This window comes from Haliotis rufescens, unplaced genomic scaffold, assembly GCF_023055435.1.
Source record: "Haliotis rufescens isolate VD_foot unplaced genomic scaffold, xgHalRufe1.0.p SCAF_4, whole genome shotgun sequence".
NCBI classification, from domain to species: domain Eukaryota; kingdom Metazoa; phylum Mollusca; class Gastropoda; order Lepetellida; family Haliotidae; genus Haliotis; species Haliotis rufescens.
Window position 1 is genome coordinate 41,627,645 of NW_025964112.1, and position 12,384 is coordinate 41,640,028.

General features: G+C 39.5%; 1 protein-coding gene across 1 annotated transcript in view; it reads left to right on the forward strand.

The window, feature by feature from the left end:
• LOC124135961 (molybdenum cofactor sulfurase-like) overlaps positions 1-12,384 on the forward strand; it is a 65,357-nt gene that overhangs the window by 37,033 nt on the left and 15,940 nt on the right. The window contains exon 2 of the mRNA XM_046501679.2: positions 9,410-9,566. Within this exon, the coding sequence (XP_046357635.2) occupies positions 9,410-9,566 (157 nt within the window). The remainder of the gene's footprint in view (positions 1-9,409; positions 9,567-12,384) is intronic.

The window sequence follows — 12,384 nt, forward strand, 5'->3', positions numbered from 1 at the left end:
CTTATTTACAACATGGCTGAAATACTGCCGATGTGACTACAGCTCTTAACTGATCACTCATTCTTTGACATACTGCCATCTGTTTGTTTATCCGTCCTTCCATAAGTGCTGAACTAAAAACTGTCTCCCCCCAAAATATACATATGTCTCAACAATATAGACATTTTTGATGTTTTTCAAGATCTGAAATATATGATAAAAACAATATGAAAAGGGAAAAGAATAGTACTAAAACATGTGTATCCAGGTAAAATCAGTTAAAAAAACCAACATAGCCACAACTTTTGCTAATTAACCCATATATTTCTTCAATGGGCTGAATTCAACTTACATCCCAGTCATCATATTTCGTATATTTATTAGAATGTAGCCCCTTATCGGCAGTGTAGTTTGTCCATGCGTTGAATGGCGTGTGGCTGCATATTGATCTCAAGGTTGTGGAAGTCATGGTCAGGGGCAGAGGACGTCTGTTGTCTCAACCTTTGTAATATTCTGCCTGAAAAGTTCCATTGTAAGTTAGATCGGTAGATAAGACCCTAGGTTCATACTGTAAATGTTCTGTAAACCAAACAGAATTATTTTTGGTCTCATTTGTATCATTTGAATTCGAATGGGGATTCTCGGTCAGAATAGGTGAGGTGAGGTGAAATGGGGTTTAACGGTGTGTTCAAGATTATTGCACTTATATAGTGACGTCCATGCACACGTCTGTCTGTCTGTCTGCCTGCCTGCCTGCCTGCCTGCCTGTCTGCAAGTACTTGTCCAGACTAATGCTGACTTTATGGGCCCACTGAGATACCATGCCACAGTTTAACATGAATACCCCACTGAAACACAGTATACTGACTCTGAGCCGACCAGTCCTTGTTTAAGCCCCATAATGCCGATTGCCAGGCAGGGTAACAAGTACCATCTTTTGACATCGTTTTGCTATGACATGCAGAGTTATGTCCCTTAGTCGTGTCAGGAACCTATGATTGTGGATTCCAATTCTGGGTTTGTCTTGATGTTTTCTGCCCTAAACCTGTGCTTGTGAGTTTCACACAAGTGGAGAAACATTTAAGACCTGCACCAGTTTGGGCCTTTCTCCCATAACACACTGTGATATTAGTGAAATTTATAGGTGGAATATTGCTGACAGTGGAGTAAAACAACATTCACTCACTCATTTGAGTCTGCAATGCTATAACTGAATGTAAGGTTGTTTTAGACGTTTATATCAGTACAATAAATCATGAAATTTAACCATTGAAAACAAAATTCTAGAATAATAAAAATTGGTTGTGTTCAAGTTTTCAAATGGAAAAAGTAAACAGACAAATAGTCCTAATATTTCATGTTTAGAATGTTCGTATTTTAAGTATGATTATGGTAGTCAATATCTTTGAAATCCTGAAAACAAAAGGTAACAGCTGGGGTTTCTGTTAATGGCTGAACAAACAACTCACTATTGTCACGAACCTATTTATTGTTCATATGGTCAATAAAATCCTGTACAGGAATTAAAATATAAAAAGGAGCAAACATTTGGCACATATTTTATTTCATTCTTTCAATTAGTTCTCATTGTCTGGCTCTGATGTAGCTCAATGCTTAGTTTTTGCTCGGTCATCACAGTCTGGATTTGGTGCAAAATTAAAGATCCGTACCTGTTGCCAGTGGCATTGGCATGAGAATCAGATGTCCACAATGACTGCTGAGCATTTGTTTGTTTGTTTGTTTGTTTATTTAACATTGTAGTCTGCAATATTCCAGCTTGATGTCAGTCTGTAACTAATCACACATCATCAGGCAAGGGCAGATCCAGCATTTTTAAAAGGGAGAGGTCCATAATATCAAAAACCTCTCTTGGTCAGTTTTACTGATGACAACATACTACATTTAGTTTTCAAAAGATGGGAGCGTCCGAACCCCCTGGAACCCTCAAATACGTAAAAGAATCAGGACAGTTAGCAATGATGCTGGTCTAAATCCTGCTGACCCTTCTGCCTCTAACCAACTCTCAGCCACTCATGAATCCAGATTTAATGATGCCGACCACCCTCCTGGGACCCCATAGATCTAGATCTCGATGATTATTACATATTTCATGTTTCTGAGTTTGGAGGGAGGAAAATATTATGATGACTTCCTTGTTGTCTGGCGAGACTGATGTAGGCTTTGTAAAACAATGAGGCAGACTCGCTCCATTGATTAGCTGCAGCAGGTGCCCCTTGGTCTGGGGGATGAAGAATCGGAGGATGTTCCGAGTTGAGTTCAAATCCTGATTTAAACCTATCCTTCCTTCAGTTTTCTATATGCCACTATTTTCATGTGTTCTTTTCATATATTTACGTAGAATGCACTACTTCTGGCATAAAAGAAATGCTGGCTTCACAAAGGACAAAATACCAGTCTTGTTTAAGAGTGATGATTTTAAGATGATTTTCAACGGATGCAAGCTGCTCCCAACTAACAGGTTACCATTGTCAGTTATAGTAAACCATGACTTTTAAGTTAGCTCCCCTGTACTGAAGAGAAGATTTATTATTTTTCCTGATTACATATTTAATGAATGAGTTAATCCTTTCCAAAATACCTGATTGATAGTTTTGGATTAACAAATACAGTGAAAACTTAAAAACTCAAATTGCATTGAGTCAATAAAGTGAAACCTCCTTTATCGGGACAATACTCGGTGAAATCATCCAGATAAACTCACTTCATGTGTACAGTGTTGTATTCCTGTGGTTATATGTTGTCATTTTCAACAAAATATGAAGTCTCTAGAGGTCTGTAAAAGAATATTTGTCCTTCTTGATTTATGTTCTGAAAAATGCACAAGTAACTGGCCATTTATGACCAATAATGTGCGATCCAACAAACGGGTTCATTATCTTACTTACAATACCATAGCACAGTATCAGAATACTGGCTATTCAGATTGAAAATACAACCTAAAAGTTAAGATATCAATCAATAAATGGAAATTTATATAACAAAATTATGCTGCATAGAAATTTAATGCAGTACATTCTTAATACATGAGAATCTTTAAATCCGTGATTCAATATTGAGCTGCATTTGATGTAGCCCGTATATTCATACTGGAAGATTTGATTATTGTAGCCAGTACATATTTAATGCATGTGCTTTAGTATTAATGCATAAGCTTAAAATTTGCATTGTAGAAAGAAGTTCAGTATCTGTCAATTCGTTATGGATCATCTCCAGTTGAAAAAATAAGGTGACATCATAGTTGAATCAACGTAAGTTAACCCTGCTTGAGTTCAAGGGAGATGTTGATTTATTGAGATAAGCCAACGATGATTTGCTGGTGTGTAGTAGCAAATCAGGTAATAATTAGGCCTCAGTGAGCTGAAGGATCCATTCTCAGGTGACCCATGAAGATCCGGGGTAGAATAGGTCTTCAGCAACCCATGCTTGCCATAAAAGGCGACTTTGCTTGTCGTAAGAAGCGACTAACGGGATCGGGTGGTCAGGCTCGATGACTTGGTTGATGCATGTCATCGTATCCCAATTGCATGGATCGATGCTCATAATGTCGATCACTGGATTGTCTGGTCCACACTCAATTATTTACAGACTGCCGTCATATAGCTGGAATATTGCTGACTGCGGCGTTAAACAAACAAACAAGCAAACGTTCTCTGGTCTGGTAGGCACAATAGTGATGGCAACACTGACTGACTAGATTCACTTCCGCCCACTTCTCTAGCCTCTCCATTCTAGTTTTAATTGCTGAGTGATTTCAGTCATTATACAGAGTAGATTCTTGAAGGGAGACTGAGGATGGGTCAAGTGCAGTCAAAACATATTTGATTAAATATAAACATCAACGCTAGAGAATAATCAGAGATTATCTGCCGAAACAGATTCCATTGGGCATAAAAGGCAAAATAGTGATGAAAATTAGGTCATTCCAAACTTATGTTGTTTTCAAAACTCAATTATTTTTATGAATGTCATTCTACCTGTTAAGGATTACTGCCATCATATAGCTGGAATACTGCTGAGTGTGCCGTTAGACAACAAGCAATCAAACATATGGATATGTTTGAACATGTTTGATCAGATATTTGTGGGTTTACAAACATGGTGATCATGCAAATTATTCTCTGTACATTATAATGTTGCTTGTAGTGATTGAGGTGTTTTATGCTGATTGAAAAGTGTTTCGTATATATCAAAGCATGGCAGCAGTTGGATAGTTGCCTCCCTTAGACGTGACACAATTCGATGTGCGTTTGAATCCTTAATCGACCTGATTATGATTCTTGGTTTTTCAGTACCCATGCTCATCGAAGCTCATGATGTCAATCACTGGATTGTCTGGTCCAAATTTGAGTTTACATGCAAACATAAAGATTCGTGTTAGACTTGGTCTTTAGCAACCCATGCTTGTTGTAAGATGTGACAAAGTGGATCTGGTGTTCTGAGTTACTGACTTGGTTGATGCATGTCATCATATCCTGATTGTGTAGATTGATATACATGATATCAATCACCAGATTGTCTGGTAAATGTAGGGCAGGCAGGTAGCCTAGTGGTTAAAGCTTTTGCTCGTCACGCCGAAAACCCGGGTTCGAAACCTGACATGGGTACAATGTGTGAAGCCCATTTCTGGTATCCCCCGCCCTGATATTCCCATGAACATTGCTAATAGCGGTCTAAAACCATACTCACTCACTCACTCACTCACTCACTCACTCACTCACTCACTCACTCACTCACTCACTCACTCACTCTGGTAAACGTTTGTGACTCCATGCCACATTGCAACACCATGATGCAACTGATGTACTGTTTAAAGTGGCAACATTCTCACTCCCACTACCTCCTTGATCATACAAACTTGAGCTACGGTACTGTGGGATATTCATATAGAACACATTTAGCAATTATTGAATTATGAACAGTGGCAATTAATTGGTTTCCTTGTTTCAAAATTCTGAGGCTTTCATGAACCAAGGTGTAAAAAAGGTGTTGCCTTGTTGATTATTGAACGTGTGTCATACGTGTATCACAGCTCCTTGTTTGGTGAAGATCAAACCTTTTTCTGGTAATACTTTAGTCAACTTTTATGCTTGTCTTTTCCCTCAAGGTAGACAGTTGTGAAGATATGCCTTGAAACAACCCATAACAGTAGGTTTATGACCATTCAAAGAACATAATGTGCAGTTTTTATGTACAGCTGCCTACTAAAATTATTAATGTGCTTTCTTAGACATAGAAACACACATTACAGTGTCTGTAGCTATTTAGTCATTGCATTCTAGGATTGTTGTTGGCATTTTGGACATCTGTGAAAAACAGTTGAAAGCCTTGTGAGTTGTTTGTGTGATATTATGGGATATATTTATGTCACACTGCAACACCATGTTTTCATTAAGTGAAAAACAGATTGCGGCTCTGGTGTCGATGTAATGACCAATCAATGGGGAAATTGTTGTTTTGCTTCCGGACTGGAAGTTTGGGGTGATATGTTTCGAGTTGTCATGGTTTAGAGGTAATAAGCCAGGTAATGTTCATGATGATTAGGGTCCAAGGTGCCGTTGTACAAAGCAATCTTAGCACTAAGGTCGTCATGACTCCCATACTTTAACCTAGACTTCAACTGTCATAGTGCTAAGGTTGTGTTTTGTACAATGGCACCCAGTCATTTATTACAGTGGTGGGTGGGTCAGAGGGTTTTTCATGCACTATCGTACAGAAAATAATTACCTTCCCCTCATGCTTGTCTCATTTTTGATGACCCTCCCCATGTCCTTGTACATTTTTTCATGACCCTCCCAAGATATGTGTATTATTTCTTATGACACTCTCCTGATTCTCAGCCAACCGCCTCCCCCCATAAATGACCAGTCCCTTATGTGCCAATGATGTTTGTTTGTTTACAGCAATAGTGCAGCTCTATGATGGCAGCTTGTAAATAACTGAGTCCAGTGATTGATGTTAAGAGCAGTCAGGCCACAATGGCACACAATTAACCACCTGATCCATTCAGTCACCTCTTATGACCCCCATCAGTTGTTGAGAACCAATTCAAACCTGGAGAGGGGGCATGGGTGGCCCAGTCGTCTAAGGCACAGCGATTCGCTATGCAGAGTTGCGTCCCTTGGGCACGCCAGAAACCTATGATTGTGGGTTCGAATCCCGGTTCGTCCCAATTATGTTTCCAGGTTTGTCAGCACCATACCCGTGCTCGTGGGTTTCACCGAAGTGGTAAACGTCCGAGACCTGCATCACTTCGGGCTTTCCTCCCACATTAAGCTGACACGCCGCGATATAACTGGAATAATGTTAAAAGCGGCGTTAAACCGAACCCACTCACTCACTCACTAACCTGGAGACCCACCAGATCTACTTGCAAACACAGTTGTCATCCCTATATACTACTCCACTTTTGATAGGGACAATCAGGTATACCTTGACACTAGACATATATGAGTCAGTTTGTGTATCATTGAAAGATAAAGTGGTATATTTATTGCTTATATGTGCTTCATATTAATTGAATATTAATCTTAATATTAAAGTGAAGGACTCAGTGCCAGTACCTTAAAGTAACTTCATCACCTTAAGCCATTGCGGGGGCGGTCGGGTAGTCGAGTGGTTAAAGTGTTTAGTCACACCAAACTTCAGAGTTTGATGGGTACAATGTGAGAAGCCCATTTTTGGTGTTCCCGCCATGGTATTTTTGGAATATTGCTAAAGCAGGGTAAAGCCAATGTCAGTCACTCAGCCATTGTGTCACCCCCCTTTAAAAGACAAGTTCGCTTGGCTACTTCCAAGTAGTTTGATGTTTCAAACAATGATATTCCCACCAGTTGATGAGGCGATACTTCAGTACAAATTACAAATATTTGATATCATCTGAACCAGATTTGAAAGTTATATTTGAGGAGGAATAAGCTTTGTGAAGAGGGTTTCTAGTGGCTGTTCAGGTCCATTACAAATCATCTTCCTCGCGTTTAGCCCTAATTGATAAAAAGTAGAAATAGAAAAATCCAGTGGGACTTGTCTAGCTTGTTCATTATCCTATATAAATATAAAATCAAGGGATCAATATTTAAAATCTTCTTTGATGATCCATTACGACCTTCAATGGAGTCTCTCGTCAGTTATCACCATACAGATTTTTATATGATCAGGGCTGTCAGTATTCAGACGGGACATACGGTTCTATATCACATGCCCCACCAGGGCTTTCCAACTTTGTTCTGCATTGTGATGGATGTTATTTGTTGATATTAGAATGTGCATGGAATAATAAGTGCTCTATAGACTGAGGAGATTTGTTTGCATGGTATCAGCAGTTCAGACAGATTTATCCCTCTGAGGAATAATTGGTCTGGATTCGATGCCGACATGATTTTTCAGACACATAATATGGATGATAGGAAGATATTAGTTGCTGAAGCAAGCTGTCTGTGTTTGTGTGGTGAATATTCCAGTGTGCAGACTCTGCTGACTGCAATGCTGCAGTAGACTTGCACACAGGCTTCTGTGCTTACATTTACATGTTTTTGTTTGTTTGTTGTTAAACGGTGCACTCGGCAATATTCCAGCTACTTGACAGCAGTCTATAAATAATCAAGTCTGGACCAAACAATCCAATGATTGACATCATGAACATCGATCTGCGCAAATTGAGATACGATGACATGCATCAACCAAGTCACAGAATCTGACAACCCGATCCCGTTAGTCTCCTCTTGTGACAAGCATGTGTTGCTGTAGATCAATTCTAACTTGGATCTTCATGAGTTGCATATACATATATACTGTTTAGGAAGTTCTGTTGTGTAAGAGACTATGGGTGGCCTAGTGGCTAAACTAGTGGCTCATTATGACAAACACTAAGGTTCTATTCCTCTCATGGGTAAAGTGAGATTGTCTCCCAGACTAGAGAATACACTAACAAGGGAATCCAACAAGTCTAGAATGATTTGGCAAGTCTAGATTTCCTCAATTATGCTTTGTTCTGGGCTCCATGTGGGCTATATTTTATTTTTCACATATATATTTTTAAATAATATAACTTTATTCCTGTGAAAATATGTTAGTCTTTGGTAAGTGTGCAAAGAACATGAAGTAAGAGAAGAATAGTTTGGTTCATATGCTATGAAAGTAGTGGTTAAAATAGATATCTCTAGTATCAAGAAAACTTTGGTTTGTGAGACATGTGTTGTAGCCATGCATCTATTATATATCAATAAAAGCATTACAGTAACAGATGAAATGTTCTCAAAGCAAAGGTGTCACTAATATATATGCATGCATCAATATGTGACCACTGTGTTTCATTGTGCCCAAAGTATTTGAGTCAAGGGTGTCGTACAAAACAACCTTAGTGCTAAGACTGTAGTAAGTTTCTGTTATGGAAGGTATGGGAGTAACGACAACCTTATGGCTAAGATCATTTTGAAAAACAGCACCCAGGGATTGTTCCTCAAAGTAATCATAGAACTATGATTGTGTTAAAATATGGGAGTTGCACTCGTCTCAACACAAAGACCGCAGAGATCTCTGTGTGGAACAGGCCATGACTCCTGCTGAGGTGCTGACTGATGTTCATCAGCAGAAGCCTATCACAGTCTTAGCTTTATTATTGCCTGGTAAGGGCCAAGGGGCCATGGTCTCAAGAGCCCATCTCAACTAAGAACTGGATTTGGGGGTGACACTAATTTTGAACATGAACAATACTCACTCATTTTCACTCATTCACTTTCTCTCACACACTTTCTCTCTCTCTCCCACTTTCTCTCTCTCTCCCACTTTCTCTCTCTCTCCCACTCACTCAATGATATTTCTTGTCATTTCAGGACTAACTTATGTTGTCCATGTTGGCACCACACTTTATGTCCGGAGTCACTCACTCACTCACCAATATTTCTTGACATTTCAGGACTAACCTATGTGGACCATGTTGGCACCACACTTTATGCCCGAACTCACACTCACTCACCGATATTTCTTGTCATTTCAGGACTAACCTATGTGGACCATGTTGGCACCACACTTTATCCCCGGAGTCACTCACTCACTCACCGATATTTCTTGTCATTTCAGGACTAACCTATGTCGTCCATGTTGGCACCACACTTTATGTCCGAACTCACACTCACTCACCAATATTTCTCGTCATTTCAGGACTAACCTATGTGGACCATGTTGGCACCACACTTTATGTCCGGAGTCACTCACTCACTCACCGATATTTCTCGTCATTTCAGGACTAACCTATGTGGACCATGTTTGCACCACACTTTATGTCCGGAGTCACTCACTCACTCACCGATATTTCTTGTCATTTCAGGACTAACCTATGTCCTCAATGTTGGCACCACACTTTATGCCCGGAGTCACTCACTCACTCACTCACCGATATTTCTTGACATTTCAGGACTAACCTATGTGGACCATGTTGGCACCACACTTTATGCCCGGAGTCAGCTGGAGGCGTTCCACCAGGATCTCCTCCACAACGTCTACGGCAACCCTCACTCCCGCAGTCAGAGTAGCCGCCTCACTACAGACACCATCGACCAAATCAGATACAGGTACAGAAGGAATGAAGGTGTTGGGGAAATAATCACGTTATTCAAATAGTCAAAACATGTATTCTATACACATTATACAGCCAAAATATTTGTGTCCAACTCATCCACACATTAAAAATGAGTCCACAAAGTTTCAGCATCTTTTCCCTTGCTTTCACAGCTAAAATGTCAGTATTACTCTCACTGAATAAGAGTTATTGGCATCTCCAAAAAAATTAAGGTGAGATGTAAATACATTTTGTCTACATCACTTATGACTTTCTGGTCTCTGAACAGATTTTTCAAATTGTAGGTTGACTATATGAATCACAGTCAGCCCCTGCTTCAGAACTGTACGATGGACTGTGCTAAAAGATGTCCTATATTGGAAACACTACAGTATATGTTTTATATGCACATTCCTATAGAGATTTATCTACGCAATATTGGGTTCCTCATCAGCAGAAAATGTTAGTGAAAAATCCTGAATTGGAATTCAAAATTCCTAATTCAGATGATTATATGATAGGTTTTAGTTCCTGGAAGTTCAGTAGAGTCCAGTAAAGGGAATAGAGCTTTAGTACTTAAATTTACATAATGGCTTTGAATGCAATGTTAAAATATATCTGCATTCTATGAAATAATATTATTGAAATTCATCACAATTTTTGATAAAATACATTCTTCTCTTTCCTCCTGCTCCCAAGTTTGTCTGCTAAGGCATTAGTTTGAATTGCTAGATAAAACCTTGACCTCTACTGACACCCTCACTGAAACAAATGACCTTCAGTGAGATACCTATAATTAGTACCTGAGGGAGGGCACATTGGTAACAGGTTTCTCTCACCTGACCAGGTGAGGTACATCGTTAACAAGTTTCTCGTGCCACACATACTGCCAAACATAGGTGGCGTCTTCATTAGGGTCAGTTGTAGACAGATAGTATCTGAACCACTGACACCTTCGGGGCGCGATGTTATTGATGTCTTAATGACTGCTAATTATCCTGACCGTGAGGATCTTGGGAATGTGGCATTTATGTAGTAATGATAGAAACTAGAGTTATTACGGGAAAATTGTAGTTAAATGTTACTTTGTTCAAACCATGTGTCACTTAGTTCACTGTTGATGTTAATGATGCAGTTAAAAAACAAACTGGTTGGACAATTACTAGGTTTTTAGCATCTTCAGTAGAAAATTGAGCCTTGTGATTGACATTCACTGCAAGATTTTAATTTGATATGATTGTTCTTATAACATACTGGGGGCGGTCGGGTAGCCTAGTGGTTAAAGCGTTCGCTCGTCACGCCGAAGACCCGGGTTCGATTCCCGACATGGGTACAATGTATGAAGCCCATTTCTGTTGTCCCCCGCCGTGATATTGCTGGAATATTGCTAAAAGCGGCGTAAAACCATACTCACTCACTCACTCACTATAACATACTGAAAAATATCTGGCATTTAGGATAGAGCATTTTTCTGGAATTTGGATAAAGTTAATTTTGTGTTTTTAGTCTTAAGATTCAAACACAGAATAACATGGATAAAACGAGTGCCTCTTGGTTTTGCCAACAAGATTCAAGACCTTTAGTGTTAAACACAAGAGCCAATGCAGTATGGGTATTGTACCCCTGGTAGAAAACTATTTATTCTTATTGTATACTCTGTACACCAGGTAGAAGAATTTAAATTCCTATTTCCTAGACACTGTACACCAGGAAGAAGAATATACATTCTTATTCCCTGGGCACTGTACACCAGGTAGAAGAATTATGAATATACATTCTTGTAGCAAAAATGGATAGAATTATTATTAAACTGCCCGCATGTTATCAAAAATGAGTGGGCCACCGTAAGTTGATAAAGTCCTCATATTTCTTGATGAGGGGCCATTATCACGCCTGTTGTTAGGTGACGTCATAGGATAGGGATAGGTGACGTCATGTTCAATAGTGACATCATCTGGTTTGTTCTATGACGTTTCCATATTTGTAAAAGTGGGTCAGTGACATTCGTGTTGATTGCAGTAAAGTTGTTTGAAGACCGATATTGTTGTTTCTTTTTATTTGATAATAAATTCCATCCATTTTAGCTATAATAACGGTAACACTATTTTTCAGGGCATTATCATTTGCAGAAGCCCTCGGTCTTTTCAACTGCCCTCCTTTGTCAGGCAGTTAATGGAAGACCTCATTACCCTTATATTGATCCCTGGGCACTGTAACCCAGGTAGAAGAATATACATTCTTATTTCCTAGGCACTGTACCCCAGGTAGAAGTGTATACATTCTAATCCCAAGGTTCTATACCCCAGGTAAAAGAATGTTGATCAAACCTCCATGTCAGAATGATGAGATCTGATTGGTCCACATGATCTTGATAAAATCCTGTGTAACCCGCCTTGGAGGGTAATAAATGCCTCAGTGGGGAATAAATCCCTTATACCCCGCCACGAGCACTACATTCTGCACATGCTTTTCTGAGAGACAGAATATATCCTTTATACACCACTTCAAAGCTAAAAGCTGCACACTTTTTCCGAGCCAATGGATGTCACGTGACATGGGGCAAGCTAACCTCAGCTCAATCGAGCAGCTGTTTTCGATCAATTTGGAATATATTTGAATTGTTTTACAATGTCATATCAAAACAAGTCGGTAAGATAAATTGGTTGTAGCAGAATCACGAGGGGTACAAGGGGTTTTATGCAGCCTTTTGACTCAAGGCAGGGTATAGGGGATTTATTTTGCCCCTCAGAAATCCATGTGCAGCCTGTCTTCATCTTGGTGGGGTATAAGAGATTATTCTCCCGCTCAGAAATTTATATCCCTCCCAGGCA